The following is an 18571-nucleotide window of genomic DNA, read 5'->3' as shown; positions in this document are numbered from 1 at the left end:
GAGTGTTCATCACTCAGTGGCATCACTATATTGTACACCCAAAACTAATATTACACTGTATGTTAGCTAGCTGGAGTTTAAATAAAAGACTTAAAGAAGAAAAAAAGTCAACTTTTTTGGCTGATAAAACTATAGATGATTTTTATTTTCTTCTGTGCTTTCCTGTATTTCAAATCTTCCACAATCTTTATTACTTTTGTAATAAGAAAATTTCAAAAAACAGACACCTGGGTGATATTTATAAACATGAAAGGGTGGAAGCTTTTTGGAAAGAAGATGCATGAAGCTAAAAGCAGAAAGGAACAGAAGTGACATCTTAGAGGAAAATACTAAAGACCTTTGGCCATACGGTAAAACAAATACATTTCTGATAAAGATCACAAAACTGGCACAGACATGCACAGAAGCCAAGTTTTCAACTGCTTAAATATTTGATAGGTACCTCATCTGACAAAAAGCCAGCCAGTACAGAATGTGACTTGCCATACTAAAAATTTCATCAAAACTCACAAGAAAACCGGTAAGGAACAGCTACTTTTAATTGGTCAGAGAACACAACTTCCAGAGAACTGCATTACTGAACCCATCAAACAGCTTCTGCTGACAGTGACTGTTTAACATACCCAGGTGTTGGACCAGGATACTCTTAAAAGACAGCTGGGCCAGGTCATCAAGTGAAATAAAAAAGCATCCTCTCTTATATGCAATACCAAGTATCATCTAATTCACATAAAAACTAACAATTGTTTGGCTGTAGGTGCAAACTAACACACAGCTCTGATTTTTTAATTCATTTAGGACCATACTTTCTTTTATAATTCCAAGTTTACCTACTTTAAACCTCATGCTGAGTTTCACAATGATGATGCAAGTAAGCATATCAAAAGATATTCAACATCATATGTCATTAGGGAACTGTAAATTAAAACAATGAGGTAACACTCACTGCGTATGTATTAGAAAGGCCAAAATCCAAACACTGACACCACCAAATGCAGGTGAGGATGCTGAACAACAGGAATTCTCATACACTGCTGTTGGGAATGCAGATGGTACAGCCACTTTGGAAGAGTTTGGTGGTTTCTTCCAAAAGCACTTCCTCCTATCATACGATCGGCCATTATGCCGGATCTACTCTAAGGAGCTGAAAACTTATGTCCACACAAAAACCTATACATGGATGTTAACAGAAGCTTTATTCACAATTGCCAAAATCTGGATGCAACCAAGATTTCCTTCAGTAAGTATCTCAGTAAAATTATAAGGAATGAAATCAGATTGTGTTCTCTCAACACAATGGGATTAAATTAGAATTCAATAGCATTTCTGAAAAATCCTCAAATGCTTGGATATTAAACAACACACTTCCAAGTAATCCTCCAGGACAGAAAAAAAACACACAGGAAGTTAAAAAAGATTTTAGACTGAATGAAAATGAGAATGTAAAATATCAAAATTTGTGAGATGCAGCTAAGGCAGCACTTAGAAGAAATTTACAGCCTTAAATTTTTACATTAGAAAAGAAAAACCAAAATCAATGGCCAAGAGCAAGAACAGAAAATTAACCAAGTAGAAAGAAGTATCTAATAAAGCACAGAAATAAATGAAATAGGAAACATAAATACCAATAAAGCCAAAAGCTGATTCTTTGACAAGTAACTGGATAAATTTTTAACTAACAGAAATTCTTTCCAAAAAAAAGAAAAACTTCCAAACTCATTTCAAGAGGCCAGTATTACCGTGATTCCAAAACCAGGTAAAAGATTACAAGAAAATTGCAGAATATGTTCTAAAAACAAACACAAAAATCCTAAACAAGATATTAGCAAATTAAATCCACAATATATAAAACATAATACATGGTGACTGAGGTTCACCTAGCATTATAAAATGGGCTTAATATTTTAAAAGTCAATGTAATTTATGATATAAATAGATTAGAAAAGAAAATCCCTATAGAATTCTGACACCAATTACAATACATATGTGGGTTTTATCCCATACTCAAGCAATTCTCCAACATCAGCTGGGTATCCTGTACTTCCAAGTCTGACTCCATTTACCTGGCAATACATCAGATTCCACATATCAAGGGCCAAGTCCATATATGAAGGGCTCCCATCGTAATTCCAAGTCCAGGTTGTTACCTGTGCTTCTGATCAAGTTACTATAAATCAGAGGTTCCCATTGTCCCCTCCTTGGGTTCAAATGATTTGCTAGAGAAGCTCATAGAACTCAAACATTTTGCTTAGGAGATTACTGATTGATTATAAAACAATAGAACTCTACACCCACAAAAATGAACTCAAAATGGATTAAAATTTGAACATAAGACCTAAAACCATAAAACCCCTAAAAGAAAACATAGATGGTAGGTTCCTTCACATCATTTTGGCAGTGATTTTTTGGATTTGACACCAAAAGAAAAGGTATCAGAAACAAAAATAAACAACTGGAATTACATCAAACTAAAAAGCTTCTGCACAGCAAAGGAGACCATCAAAAAGTAACCTACTTAAAAGAGAAAAAAAACTACAAATCAAAAAGGTATCTGTACCCCCCATGTTCACCGCAGCATTATTTATAATAGCCACAAAATGGAGACAACCTAAGCATCCATCAGTGGATAAGTAGCAAAATAATATGGTACAAACACACATACATACACTTACACATACATACACACACGGAATATTACTCATCCATAAAAAAAGGAAAGAAATCTTGCCATTTGTGACAACAGGGATGGACCCTTAGGGCATTATGCTAATGGAAATAAGTCCGAGAAAGACAACCACTGTATGACCTCTTATATGTAGAATCTAAAAAAACAAACAACAATAACAAAAACTTGAGCTCAGAGATATAAGAACAGATGGGTGGTGTCTGGAGGCAGGAGTTTGGGAGTGAGTGAAATAGGTGGAGAGGATCAAAAGATACAAAATTCCAGTTATAAAAATCCTGGGGGCAGGGGGGCTCTTGGGGGGCTCAGTCACTGAGCAGGGAGCCTTTAGCTCAGGTGATGATCCCAGGGTCCTGGGATCAAGCCCAACGTTCGGCTCCTTGTTCACCAGAGAGCCTGTTTCTCCCTTCCCTCTCCCTCTCCCTATAGCTCCCCTTGCTTATGCTAATAAATCTTTTATACCTTAAAAAAAAAGTCCTGAGAATACAATGTACAGCATGGCAACTATATTTAATACTGTATATATTAATATATGATTTTATATAATATATATTATATAATTATAAGTTATATAAGGGTTAATATAGTATTAATACTGTATTGTAAAACTGAAAATTGCTAAGAGTAAATCTTAAAAGTTCTCATCACAAGAAAAAAAAATTTTAACTGTGTAGTGATGGATGTTAAGCAGACCTATGATCATTTCACATTATATACATATTGAAGCATCATGTTAAATATCTGAAATTTTAAAAAAATACAAAATATCTGAAATTAATGTTAATTATATCTCAATTTTTTAAGAAATCAATAAAAAAATTTTTTAAAAAGATATAACTCAGAAACAGTCAGATGAAGGAGATGTATACAGTCATGTATGTGGGAAAAGGCACAGGGCTCCACACCCTCAATAGGGACGCCTCTCTACCCGCCCACCCCCTCCAAATCTCTACTGGTCACTGGCCTAGAAGCTCTTCAAATCCAACACTTTTGGGTTTTTATGGAGGTTTTGCTCCAAAAGCACAACAGACTGACTCACTGGCCCCGGTAAATGAATTCAATATCCAGCCCCTTTCCTCTCCCAGGAGGCTGAGAGTAGGACTGAAAAGTTCTAACCCTCTAATCACATTGTTGGCTCCGACTGGCAACTGGCCCCCATCCTTAGGTACTTTCCAAAAATCACTTCATTAACAATAAAAGACACCTTTGTAGCTCTCATCACTTTAAAAATTCCAAGCATTTTAGGAGCTTTGTGCCAAAAAAGAGAAAGAGAACATATTTTTTATATAGTAAATCACAATATCAATATCACATCCTATAATCATCTTAAAGGATGGAGAATATTTCCACATACATCCATTGAAAAAATTCTCAGAACAGAGGAACAGAAGGGAATTTCCTCAACCTGATTTCTGGCATTTATGAAAATGGTACAGTTAAAATCATAGTTAATGATGAAAGACTGAATGTCTTCCATTATAATCAGGAACAAGGCAAGAATTCCCACTCTCACCACTTCTATGCATTATTATACTAGAGAGCCTGCCTTTCTAAGAAGGAAAAAAAAAAAGCATATAGATTGAAAAGGAAGTAAAATTGTCTACTCCTAGACGGTATGATGGTCTATGCAGAAAATCCCCCCCCCCCCAAAAAAAAAAAGAAAAGAAAAGCAGATCCCAATTCTGGGGTACCTGGGTGGCTCAGGTGGTTAAGCATCTGACTCTTGATTTTCTGGCTCAGGTCATGATCTCAGGGTTCTGGGATCAACCCCCTCCCCCAATCACATCAGGCTCCATGTTCAGCCTGAAGATTTCTCTCCCCTCTCTATGCCCCTCCCCACCACCGTTCTCTCTCTCACACACTCTCCTCTAATAAATAATCTTTAAAAAAAAAAAAATCCCAACTCCACAAAATAGCTACTAGGATGATTTGAACTACAGAAACGAATTTATCAAGTACCTTGATTCAAGGTTACAAGATACAATGTCAATCTACAAAAAAAAATCCAATTGATTTTCTATATACTAGCAACATTAGCTAGAAAATAAAATACCCATATGAAAAATGTGGGGATAAAGTTTAACAAAAGATATGCAGGCCTTGGGTATTTAAACTATAAAAGAGTACTGAAACATTAAAGACGTAACTGGAGAAATATACTATGCTCATGGATCAGCAGGTTCAATATTGCTAAGATAACAATTCTCTCCAAATTTATCTATAGGTCCAATGTAATTCTAATGAAAATCACAAGAGGCATATTTATTTTTGGTAGAAATTAACAAGCTGATTGAAATCAAATTAAATTTATATGAAAATGCAAAGAACCTAGAATAGTCAAAGCAATCTGAAAAAGAGCAAAGTTGTAAGACTTAATTATATAATTTTAAGATGTTATAAAGCTAGAGTAATCAAGATAGTGTGGTACGGCCAAAAGCACATGTAAATCAGTAGACCAGAAACAGAAAGTCCTGAAACCTACACATATGAGAGGTCAATATATTTGAAAGAGGTGCCAAAGTAATAAGGTAGTTCAGCAAGGAAAACAGTGTTTTTCAAAAAAGAGTGCTAGAGGCATTAGCTATCCATTGCAGAAAAACTTTGATCCATATTGGTACCTTATATAAAAATTAACTTGAAATGAATAGACCTAAAAATTAAAATCATAAAACTGCTAGAAGAAAACACAGAACATTTTTGTGACCTTATATTCAACAAAGATTACATAGGCAAGAATCAAAAGAAAAATATAAATAAATTAGATTTCATCAAAATTAATGGCTTCTGCTTCACACAAGACAGAACTAAGGAAATGAGGTAAGTACAGACCAGGAGAAAGCATTTGCAAAACATGTCTCTGGTAAAGGACTTGTACCTATTCATATATAATTCTTCCATATCAACACAAATCTCAATTTTTAAGAATGAGCAAAGGATATAAAGAGACACTTTAATGAAGATTAACAAATGGCAAATATGCATATGAAAAGATGCCCAACATTATTCATCATTAGAGAAATTCCAATTAAAATCATAATGAAATACCACTACAAACCCAAATGATTAGTATTTTTTAAATTGACAATATTAAATGTTAACAAAGATGCAGCTAAAACTCTCATATGTAGCTCATGAGGATGTAAAACCATACAGCCATTTTAGAAGCCAGTTTGGCAATTTCTTATAAAGGCAAACATACACTTACTGAATGACCCAACAATCCTACTTCTAGGTGTTTACCCAAGAGAAATGAACTCTACAGTCATACAAAGTGTATGCAAATGTTCACAGTAGCTTTATTTACATAAATATCCCAAACAGGAAATAACCCAAATATCATGTAAGGGGAACAGATAACAAATTGAGGTATATCAATACCATGGAATGACACGCAAAGTAACTACTGATGCTTTCTGATGAATCTCAAAAGCATTGTGCTAAGTTAAAGAAGCTAGACACAAAGGCTATATGCTATTTAATTCTATTTAGATGAAACTCTTAAAAAGTCAAACTTACAAAAAGCAGTGGTTTTTAAGTCTGTGGCTATAGCTGGGAAGAGACTGACTACAAAGCAGCATAATGGAACTTTTTGAGAATGATGCAAATGGTCAGCATCTTGATTTTGATGGTGATTTCCTAACTGGCTACACTGTGATAACTCAAACTATACATTTTAAATGGATAAATTTTACTGTACATAAATTGTTACCAAAGCTAATTTTTTTGGTTCTAGAGGAAAGGCACTTTTATGTCTTGAATTTAATTTCCATGTGCTTATGCCAAGCTCTACTTAAATTGTCATCTTGCTGGATTGAGGAGGAAAATGGTAGAGGAGTAAGGGACCCTACTTTCATCTGGCCCCTGGAATTTTCAGCTAGGTAGCTATCAAATCATACTGAACACCTGTGAACTCAACCAGAGATCTAAGAAAAGAATTGCTGCAATTATATAAAGAGAAAAGTGGCCACTTTTTGCAAAGTAGAAAGTGCAGAGAAGAGAATCTGAGGCGATATATTAGAAGATAAGCCCTGGGAGGGAAGAGTTGGCTACCAGAAAGTGATACAGCAGCAGAGCGCAAAATGGAACTTTTAGAAATCTGCTCTGGTGGGGAACGTTCCTGCCTGAAAGGTACTCAGAGGGCAAAATCCTAGGTGAGACAGTGTGGTCTCAGGATGCCCGGGGTCAGAGAAAGAACACAGGTGCCTGCCTGTAGCAGAGTTCCCAACTCCGTGAGCAGGGGCCCAGCAAGAGGCAGAACCGTGGGGAGACCCCCTCCTTGCCCTGGGAGGAGCAGTGGAGATGCATGCTGCAGGAAGTCTATAAAGTTTGGAGATTGGAAACAGGGCCACATGCCTGAGATAAAAATGCTCAGTCACAGGCAGAGTGAACACAGAGTACAGACAGAAACCACGGAGACAAGAGTAACTGATCACTTTTCCTGAGAGCACACTGAAGAGTGGGGGCACAAACTTTCATCTCCAGGGCTAGAGATGGGGGTCCATTTTCATTTCTACCCCCCCCCCCAAGTGGTACAGAAAGCCTTCAGGGAACAAATGCCACATAGAGCAACCTGAGGCAGCATACACTGAGCCCTGCCCCACCCCACCCCCCTGGGGGCAAGGGCGGTACAATCCTGACCTGGCCAAAGATACCTGAGAATCAGTACAACAGGCCCTTCCCCCAGAAGACCAGCAGGAACATCTGGCTAATACCAAGTTTACTGGTCACACACAACTGCAAAACTCCAGTGCTAGAGTAAAACATTATATAGAATTCAGGGGGTTTTATTTTCATGATCTTTGTTCTCTCATTCATCTCTTCTTCTCCAGACAGAATGACAAGATGGAAAAACTCATCCCAGAAAAGAGAACAAGAGGCAGTACTAACTGCCAGGGACTTAATCAGTATGGCTATAACTAAGATGTCCGTCTAGAATTTTTATTTTTTTTAATTTTTTTTTTAAAGATTTTATTTATTTATTCATGATAGTCACACACACAGAGAGAGAGAGAGGCAGAGACACAGGCAGAGGGAAAAGCAGGCTCCATGCAGGGAGTCCGACGTGGGATTCGATCCCGGGTCTCCAGGATCATGCCCTGGGCCAAAGGCAGGCGCCAAACCACTGCGCCACCCAGGGATCCCTAGAATTTTTAATAATGATTATAAAGATACTAGCTGGGTTTGAAAAAAGCATAGGAGACATTAGAGAATCTCTTTCTGGAGAAATACAAGAACTAAACTCTAAGCAGGTCGAAATCAAAAAAGGTTTTACTGAGATGCAATCAAAATGGAGGCTCTAGGAACGCCTGGGTGGCTCAGCAGTTGAGTGTCTGCCTGCCTTTGGCTCAGGCTGTGATCCTGGGGTCCTGGGATAGAGTCCCACAGGGGATTCCCTGTGGGAAGCCTGCTTCTCCCTCTGCCTATGTCTCTGCCTCTCTGTGTCTCTCATGAAAAATAAAATCTTAAAAAAAAAAAATGGCTCTAACTGCTAGGATAAACAAAGAAGAATGAATCAGTGATATACAAGATAAGACAGAGAACCATGAAACTGAGAAAAAGAGATAAACTATTAGATCATGAGGGGAGAATTCAAGAGATAAGTGATACCATAAAGTGAAACAATATTAGAATAATTAGGGTCCCAGAGAAAGAGGAAAGAAAGGGGTAGGGAGCATAAGGTGTATAAGAGCAAATTACAGCAGAGAACTTCCCAAATCTGAAGAAGGAAATAGCCATTGAAGTCCAGGAAGCACAGAGAACCCCCCTCGAAAAATCAATAAAAATAGGTTAACACCTCAACGTAATAGTAAAGCTTACAAATTTCAGAGACAAAGAGAAAATCCTTAAAGCAGCTTGGGGGGCAAGAGGTCCTTAACCTACAAAGGAAGAAACAGATGGCTGGCAGCAGGCCTATTCAGAGAGACCTGGCAGGCCAGAAAGGACTGGCATGATACATTCAGGGTTCTAAATGAGAAAAATATGCAACCAAGAAAACTTTATCCAGTAAGGTTGTCATTCTGAGTAGGAGGAGAGATAGAGAGCTTTCAGGACAATCAGAAACTAAAAGAATTTGTGATCACTAAACCAGCCCCTGCAAGAAATATTAAAGAGGATCCTTTAAGTGAAAAGAGCCCAAAAGCAATATGGACCAGAAAGCAACAAAAACAATAAACAGAAACAGTGACTTTACAGGTAATACAATGGTACTAAATTCATATCTTTCAATAGTTACTCTGAATGTAAATGAGCTAAATGTTCCAATCGAAAGACACAGGGTATCAGATAAAAAAGCAAGACCCACTGATCTGCTCTGTCTATAAGAGACTCATTTTAGATCTAAAGATAGGACCAGACTGAAAGTGAAGGGGTAGAGAACCATTTATCATGCTAATGGACATCAAAAGAAATCTGGAAGAAATGGATGGATTCCTAGAAACTTACAAAATACTAGAACTAAAACAGAAAGAAATAAAAAACCTGACAGACCCATAACCAGCAAGGAAATTGAAGCAGTAATCAAAATCTCCCAACAAACAAGAGTGCAGGGCCCAATGTCCTCCTGGGGGAATTCTATCAAACATTTAAAGAATTAATATCTATTCTTTTAAAGCTGTTTCAAAAAATAGAAACAGCTGCATGAGGCCAGCATACCTTGATCCCAAAACTGGACAAAGATCTCACCAAAATGGAGAATTACAGACCAATATCCCTGATGAACACAGATACAAAATTCTCATCAAGATACTAGCCAATAGGATCCAACAGTACATTAAAAGGATTATTTACCACGACCAAGTGGGATTTATTCCTGGGCTGCAAGGGTGGCTCAACATCTACAAATCATTGTGATATATTATATTAATGAAAGAAAGGACAAGAACCCTATGGCCCTCTCAAAAGATGCAGAAAAATGCATTTGACAAAGTATAGCATCCCTTCTTAAAATTCTCCACAGTGTAGGTATAGAGGGAACACACCTCAATATCATAAAAGCCATCTACAAAAACTCCACAGCAAATATTCTCAATGGGGAAAAACAGAGCTTTTACCCTAAGGTCAGGAACAAAACAGGGATGCCCACTCTTACCACTGTTGTTCAACAACAGTGGACTAAAGGTCCTAGCCTCAGCAAACAGTAAAAAGAAATAAAAGGTATCAGAATAGGTAGAGAAGTCCTCAGATTATCACTCTTCACAGAAGACATGATACTTTATGTGGAAAAACCCAAAAGACTCCCCCCAAAACTGCTAGAACTCAGATAGGAATTCAGCAACATGACAGGATTTAAAATTAATGCACAGAAATCAGTTGCATTTCTATACACTAACAATGAGATAGAAGAAGGAGAAATGAAGGGATGCCTGGGTGGTTCAGTCAGCTAAATAAATGTCTACCTTCAGCTCAGGTTATAATCCCAAGGTCCTGGGATCAAGACCACACTGGGCTCCCTGCTCAGTGGGGAACCTGCTTCATCCTCTCCCTTTCCTTCTCCCTCTGCTGCTCTCTCTCTCTAATAATTAAAATCTTTTTTAAAAAGAGAGAGAAATTAAGCAATCAATCCCATTTACAATTGTACCAAAAACCAGAAGATACCTAGGAATAATCCTAACCAAGGAGGTAAAGGATCTGTATTCTGAAAAATACAGAACACTCATGAAAGACATTGAGGAAGACATACACAAAAAAATGGAAAAACATTCCATGTTCATGGACTGGAAGAATATTGTTAAAATGTCTATGCTTCCCAAAGCAATCTACATATTCAATGCAATCCCTATCAAAGAATCATCAACTTTTTTCACAGAGCTGGAACAAACAATCCTAAAATTTCTTTGGAACCAGAAAAGACCCTGAATAGCCAAAGTAATGTTGAAAAAGAAAACCAAAGCTGTGGCATAACAATTCCAGACTTTAAACTCTATTACAAAGCTGTAATTATCAAGACAGTATGGTACTGGCACAAAAACAGACACATAGATCAATGGAACAGAATAGAGAACCCATAAACAGACCCTCAACTCTATCGTCAACTAAACTTCAACAAAGCAGCCAAGAACATCCATAAGAAAAAAAGACAGTCTCTTCAACAAATAGTGTTGGGAAAACTGGACAGCCACATGCAGAAGAATGAAACTGGACCATTTTCTTACACCATACCCAAAAATAAACTCAAAATGGATGCAAGACCTAAATGTGAGACAGGAATGCATTAAAATCATAGGGGAGAACACAGGCAGCAACCTCTGTGACCTTGGCTGTAGCAACTTCTTGCTAGACACCTCTCCAAAGACCAGGGAAACAAAGGAAAAAATTAATTACCAGGACCTCATCAAGATAAAAAGCTTTTGCATAACAAAGGAAACAATCCACAAAACAAAAAAAACCACCAACTGAATAGGAGCAGATATTTACAAATGTTTTATCAGATAAAGGGCTAGTATCCAAAAAGCTATAAAGAATTTATCAAACTCAACACCCAAAGAACAAATAATCCAATCAAGAAATGGGCAGAAGACATGAACAGACATTTCTCCAAAGAAGACATACAAATGGCCAACAGACACATGATAAAATGCTCAACATCACCAGGCATCAGGGAAACACAAATCAAAACTACAATGAGATACCCACCTCACACCAGTCAGATGGGTAAAATTAACAAATCAGGAAATGACAGATGTTGGCAAGGATGCGGAGAAAGGGGAATCCTTTTACACTGTTGGTGGGAACACAAACTGGTAAAGCTACTCCAGAAAACAGTATGGAGGTTCCTCAAAAAGTTAAAAATAAAGGGTGCCTGGATGGCTTAATCAGTTAAGCATCTGCCTTCAGCTCAGGTCATGAGCCAGGGTCCTGGGATCAAGTCCTGCCTGGGGCTCCCTGCTCAGAGAGCCTGCTTTTCCCTTTCCTTCTCCCTCTCCCTGCCACTTCCCCTGCTTGTATGCATTCTGTCAAATAAATAAATACAATCTTTAAATTAAAAAAAAAAAAGTTAAAAATAGAGCTACCCTATGACCCAGCAATTACACTTCTAGGTATACAAACGTAGTGATCCGGGATCCCTGGGTGGCGCAGCGGTTTAGCGCCTGCCTTTGGCCCAGGGCGCGATCCTGGAGACCCGGGATCGAATCCCGCGTCAGGCTCCCTGCATGGAGCCTGCTTCTCCCTCTGCCTGTGTCTCTGCCTCTCTCTCTCTCTCTCTCTCTCTCTCTCTGTGACTATCATGAATAAATAAATAAAATCTTTAAAAAAAAAAAAAAAAAAAACAAAGTAGTGATCCAAAGGGGCACCCGAACGAACCCCAGTGATGATAGCAGCAATGTCCACAGTAGCCAAACTACAGAAAGAGCCCAGATGTCTATCCACAGATGAATGGATAAAGAAGATGTGGTATATTCTCATCCCCCCCCCACACACACACACACAGGAATATTACTCAGCCATCAAAAAATGAAAGCTTGCCATTTGCAATGATGTGGATGGAACTAGAAGATACTATGAAAAGTAAAATAAGTCAATTGGAAAAAGACAATTATCATATGATTTTACTCATACATGGAATTTGAGAAACAAAACAGCATAGAGGAACATAGAGGAAGGAATGGAAAAATAAAACAAGACATAATCAGGAAGATAAACTATAAGAGACTGAGCCATAGGAAACAAATTGAGGGACGCTGGAGGGGACGGGGTGGGGGAATGGGCATTAAGGAAGGCACTTGATGTAATGAGCACTGTTATATAAGACTGATGAATCACTGAACTCTACCTCTGAAATAATACATGTTATACATGTTAATTGAATTTAAATAAAATATAATTTTTAAAAATGAAAAAAGTTGCTATCTTGCTAATTTAATGAGCTTTTGTTGGTTATATTCTAGTAGCTTTTATTCAAAAATCCTTCATTGTATACATAGTCAAAAAAAAAAAAAAATACCAGCACTGCAGTGCTCAGGGCCAACCATTCAAGTAACGATATTCATGAGTTAAAGTTGCAAATACACTTTTAGGATTTTGGTGAGAAGCTGGAACTAGAGAGAGATTGAGATTTGGGGGTCATCTGCAGAAAGTACAAGTATCCCTCGCTTTTCAAAAGTTCACACTATGCCACTTTGTTTTTATGAAGGATATTGGGTTAGTTCTTGTTTTTGCTAACCCAAAGAATCAAAAGAGGATTTTCACTTTTAGCAAAAAAAAAAAAAAAGGCCAAAAGTGAAAGCAGCATCCAGCATTTGTTTTTCTGTGAGTAGTTATAGAGGCAGTGTGTACTCTGAGCAAGAGTGGCACTGCCAACCTCCTCCTGCAAGAACTATATTGAGCATCAAACCTCCATAACTTTCAACTGTGCTTTATCTCCACAATTAGCAAGATGTGTACTTAAGGTATCAGAAAAACCATTAGCAAGATATGTCATAAGGTATCAGAAAAGCCCGCTAGAGATTATTTTGAAGGTCTGGGAATGCTCAAAATGTTTTCCATATAAATTAATGGTAATTGCTTCTTTGCTTTGTTTACACCATTTCAACTTCGACAGGTTTCAGAGGAACACTACTTTCAAACAGGAGGGGAAACCTATTGTAGAAATCATATGAATTGATAAAACTGCTCTTTTCTCACTGCCACCTCTTATTAGCTAATAATCCCCAAAACCATAGAAAATGCTGAATTTAAATCTGAAGTGACTTGAATTTTAAAAGATGAGCTTTTCCATCAGATCTAAGTAATAAAAAAAAAAAAAAAAAAAAAAAAAACACTGAATTTAAACACATTTTTGGTGTATTTATATCCCCAAATCAGATAACTTACCTGGTTTAATTTTTCAGTGTGATTCGGCCTTGAAGTCTCTACTACATTTGACTTAAAAGTCTTTTCTGCATTCAATATTTGCTTTGGTGGTTCCATGTTTGAAGTAGGTTGCGAAAAGCAAGCCTTTGCAACTGGGGAGCCTGTGGAGTATGAGCCTTGTTGTTTCATTCTAAAAGGCTGGGTAAACATTTTACCTCCTTTTGTGAATAAAAAGAAAAGCAGAGAAGAGTTATCACAATTTCTACTTTATTTTCTGGTAGTTATATAAAGAGGCTACTGTGACCTAACTGTCCTCAACTTGGAAATAACTAAGGAAAGTATGCTTATATTTTCATATTGCCAAATAAAATTTACACACAATGGAAATAAGGAGTCAGCTATAGAAGAAAACCATGAGGCTCATAAGTATGTTATTGAAAAGGTTGGGGCTACCTAAAAACTCCACTTAAGGCCACCTGAGTATAATTAGAGAGAGGCAAGTTTCAATAGGTAAAAACCCAAAAAGCTGTATCCTGCTTAGGAGGCCAAAAAGTCTCTGAATAAGGAGTCTGCTTAAAACTATGCTTCTCAGGGCTCCTGGGTAGCTCAGTCGGTTGATCTCAGGGTCCTGGATTGAGTCCCATGTCAGGCTCACTGCTCAGCAGTGAGTCCACTTGTCCCTCTGTCCCTCCCCTCACTCATGCTCTCACATGCTCTCTCAAATAAATAAAATCTTAAAACTATGTTTCTCAAACCAGACAATCACCTAGTAGTATGGGGGCAGGGAAGGAGGATAAAACAGCTATAAAATAAAGGATTTTCTGGAGTACAGATTTTTTTCTTCAAGATTTGTAGGGAGGGAATTAGCACTGGAGAGATATACGCTGATGTACAACACGAACAATTTATCATTAGACTTCATTACAGCCTCGTTCTTTACTGTAAGATCAAGCTCACTCACACACAAAATTGTTTCCAATATATCCTGATGACAGGAAGAAGGGTCTCCAGGTGGGAAACATGAGCAATCTGGTCACTAAGAAGGAATATCACTTCCCCCATTCAGTAAGTCGGCAAACTGCTTTCTACAGGTCAACTTCTTGAAAGTTTAACAGCATGATGAGTTTGTGTCCTTAAGTTTGAGCAACTCAAGAATATTGACTGTATTGATGGTCCAGGGCTCAACTCAAAACACTCACTGGACCCTGCAGTCTTCCCTGACCAGAACATGTAAACACTGTAGGTATCTTCATCAAATTATACTTCCTATATCACAGTTTAAGTACTGGTTTCTACACTTAGGACTTTCTCATGGTTTCATCTACATTTATCTAAATTCAGATTTTAGAGAAAAAGCAAAATCAATGAAAAGGCATAGAAATTCCCCCCAAACAGGCTCAGTGTATAGATTCTGTACTGTCAAGGGTCTAGTAAGGCACTATACAAATGATCACATTGCTCTTTTGGGTCTTTGAGACAGACAGTGATTCAGGAATGAAAGGTACAGCATAGAGGATACAGTCAATGATATGGTAACAACTTCACAGCTACACTGTGGTGAGCACAGCTTAAGTACAAAGTTGTCAAATCACTGTTGCTCACCTGAAACTAAAGTAATGTTGCAGGTCAACTGTACTTCCATAAACATATATATAAAAATCAAAAACAAGAGGGACAATGATTGGGTAAGAAAAGTACTGGATGAGGAGCACCTGGGTGGCTCAGCAGGTTAAGCTCAGGTCATGAGCCTGAAGCTGAGCTCCCTGCTCAGTAGGGAGCCTGCTTCTCCCTCTCCAGCTCCCCTTGCTTGTGCTCTCTCACTTGCTCTCTTTCAAATAAAATCTTTTTTAAAAAATTTTTAAAAAGGGACGCCTGGGTAGCTCAGCAGCTGAGCATCTGCCTTCGGCTCAGGACACGATCCCAGAGTTCCGGAATCGAGTCTCACATCGGGCTCCTGCATGGAGCCTGCTTCTCCTCCCTCTGCCTATGTCTCTCCCTCTGTGTCTTAGATGAATAAATAAATAAATAAAATCTTTAAAAAATAAATTTTAAAAATTAAAAAGAAAAGCACTGGATGAACAGTATTAAGAGCTGAGTATCTAACCGTGGCTGTAATATTTTTCTAGCATGTGACTTTGGAAAAGTCATTTAACTTTCCTGAGCTTTCTTGTCCTTATCTCTAAGATTGGGTTATTCACCCTTCTATGGTGTAGCAATGAGAAACCAAGGTCAAATGCTAATTAAGGTGGTTATCACTACACTATATAAATTATTTCAGTGATCTTTTCAGATACCAAAGATCTGCGTCAGCAAAAATCAGATGGCAAATGCTACTGACTAGTATAATTTTTTAAACTCTTCATTTTCCACATTATATCTTTACACAAACACATAGGACTCATGTTCACTCACAGTGTTTCAGAAAAAGCAGATCTTGTGTTTTTATAGTAACAGCTACCACTTACTATAACCTTATTAAATGCCAGGCACTTTTCAGACGTCATCTCAGTTAATCCTCAACACAGCTACAAGAGGCAAGTATTATTATTCCTATTCTAAAGAGGAAGAAACTAAGCCTTGGACGTTTTAAGTAACCTGTGCAAGATGACTCAGCCAGCAAGTTGGAGAGCCAGGATGCAACTTCAACAAACTCTGGGAGCTTGGGGATTACGTACTTCTACTGCTGCCATGACTGCTCAAAAACTGCTAACCCACAATACAGTAACTAACACTAACATGCTTACCTGCTGGCCATCCTCTCTGCTTTTCCTCTGATATGCTCCTCTTTAGCATCAATAAAGAGCCTGCTCTGGTCTGCTCGACAGAAATGACATCCGAGGCAGCATTAAGCACTTCAAACATAGAGAGGAATCCATACTGCACGTACTGGAATGAACGTCCAAATCGTCTGGCAAATGCCTTCTCAAAATCAGAAAGGAGAACGGGAGATAACGCCAAGAGGTCTTTCAACTCACTCTTCACAACTGCTGGAAGAATGGGGGGCACCCTTCCTCGGTAAGGCACTCGCCGACGGGAGCTCGACCCAGAGCAAACACTGGCCCTTCCCTTCTGCATGGAGTTTCGAACCTTATGGCTGCTCCTCTGTTTTGCCACTAAATTTGCTATTCCTTTGGTGTATTCATCTGGAATGGCTAAGGAGGTGTGAAAAAAGAAATCATTTTTAGGTGAAAATTTAACTCCTTCCTTTATCCTTTGCATCTGTGGTTACAGAGACAATTTTTTAACTCTCTTAAGGAGCTGTGTATCTAGGTAGCATGAAAAATGTGAACTCTTGGTTCCTTCATTTCTTGTAGTTTCCATAACCACTGGTTAGCTCCTCTACCAGAGGATGTGGACAAAAAGATAAAGCACAATATTTAGCATCACTGCTGACCGCTGTAATATCTGAATCTCTCAAGATGAACTTCCCCGCAATGTTTTGTGACCCATGAAATTTAAAACAGGAGTTCATGTTTTCCCCATTGTTATGCTTCTCACAATTTAAGACGGTGATAACCTGAAATTGTATGTAAAAGCGTAGTTTTTGTGAATGCATCTTTTTCTGGGGAAAGATTTCTTGATTTTGCTATAGCTTTCACTCTGCCCACAACCTCAAAAGTAACCATGAACCCTCCCCACCCCTCTCAAAATATTAAAATCCTCTCCCTGGGATGCAGAATTGCTAATATGCAGGATAACTGCTACGACAGTTCCTTCCAAGTTTTTAATTCTGGTCAGTAAAGACCAGGGCCATATTAGTTTCAGGTGTACAAAATAATGATCCAACTATTCCATACATCACCCTGTGCTCACCACGAGGGCATCCCTTAATCCCCATCACCTACTTGTTTGCTAGGATGATGCCTTACTGCGTATTTCTTGCTTGAAGACCTTAAATCCTAAGCTTACCTCTCAGTATTATAGTCCCATCCCCACAGGGAGAGACAGTGACAACGTCAGGCATGTCCAACACCAGCTCCATAGTGGACCGATAGCCAAGGATTCGGAGTGGTAAGTGGTTGCCAACCATCAAAAGGTACTCCCTTTCCAGCTGCTGCGGGGTCAACCCGTCTTTGGTGGAAATGAGAAGTGACCTTATTTCTTTTCTCAGGCATTCCTGTATGCGCTCCTGTTCAGACATTGCACCCTACCAGACAGATGCAAGACAGAAACGTTGGTCAAGAGAAAAGCAGGCCCATCCAAGCTGTGTGTTGGGGGGGGGGGGGCTAAAAGGATCAACAGCGGCCGACTAGAAACCACCAAAACGCGACTTCTCAAGCGGAAGCAAAATCGTGACAATTCACACTCTGCATCACCAAGCCGCGTTGACGACCCTGCCCCCGGCTAGTGGGTTTGGAAGGTCCAAGTTCCGGGCCCGGTTTCCGTCGTTCGTGCGCTCGTTCCTGAAGCACGAACCAGGGCTTGCTGCGGGGGTAGCAGCCGACCCCGCCAACCTCGCGGCGACGGCGCCCCCGGACCAGGCCCGGGGCGGCCGCGCCCCCGCCCACGTCCACGTCCACCAGCCCCTCCAGGCTCGGGCCCGGGGGCCCCGCCGCGCCCCGACCTCTCTCCCCGGGGGCCCGAGCGCCGTGTCGCCCCCGGGCGCGGGCTGGCCGGCGGGTGGAGCGCGGCCCTCACCCGTGTCGCCCCCGGGCGCGGGCGCGGGCGCGGGGCTGCCGTTGGGGCCCGGGATCGAGGCGCTCTCCCGCCCGCCCGGCCGCCGGGACCAGCAGCCCCGCGGCGCCCCGCGCCTGCGCACCAGGGCCCGAGGGCGGCCGGCAGGCGGCGCGGCGCCGCGTTCCAGCCCCGAGGGCGCGCGGCCGGTGGGGCGGTTGGCGGGGGGCGGGGGCGCGCGCGGGGCAGCGTTGGCCCCCGTCGGGCGGGGGCGTCCCGGCGCCGACCTCCTCCGACGTGACTGGGAGACGCGAGGTGGGGCTGCGGCTCCAGAAGCTCCCAGGTCACCTCGCGGGCCGGCGGCCGGGGGCGCCCTAGGAGCCGGCAGGTGCGCGGAGGGGGAGGGGGCCCCGAGGTTCTGAACCTGGGGGTGCCTCCCAACCACCTGCAGAGCTTATTTAAGCGGGAAAAGAAGACGCCCAGGTC

The 18571-nt window shown here is 40.1% G+C and overlaps 1 protein-coding gene across 6 annotated transcripts in view; it reads right to left on the bottom strand.

The window, feature by feature from the left end:
- Positions 1-18202, bottom strand: part of TDRD5 (tudor domain containing 5) — a 114665-nt gene extending 96463 nt beyond the window's left edge. For 5 of the 6 annotated variants that reach the window (XM_072733139.1, XM_026001216.2, XM_072733140.1 and 2 more), the window contains exons 1-3: positions 17381-17691; positions 16216-16623; positions 13493-13689 (exon numbers count right to left, since the gene is read on the bottom strand). In XM_072733139.1, the coding sequence (XP_072589240.1) occupies positions 13493-13689; positions 16216-16623; positions 17381-17612 (837 nt within the window). In that variant the 5' untranslated portion in view covers positions 17613-17691. Of the gene's footprint in view, positions 1-13492; positions 13690-16215; positions 16624-17380; positions 17692-18109 lie in introns of those variants that run through there. The other variant, XM_072733138.1, reaches the window with a different exon arrangement.
- Between the last annotated feature and the right edge of the window lie 369 nt (positions 18203-18571).

The sequence above is a fragment of the Vulpes vulpes genome, chromosome 13 (genome assembly GCF_048418805.1).
Source record: "Vulpes vulpes isolate BD-2025 chromosome 13, VulVul3, whole genome shotgun sequence".
In the NCBI taxonomy this organism is placed as follows: domain Eukaryota; kingdom Metazoa; phylum Chordata; class Mammalia; order Carnivora; family Canidae; genus Vulpes; species Vulpes vulpes.
This window is presented reverse-complemented; position numbering and strand designations above follow the sequence as displayed.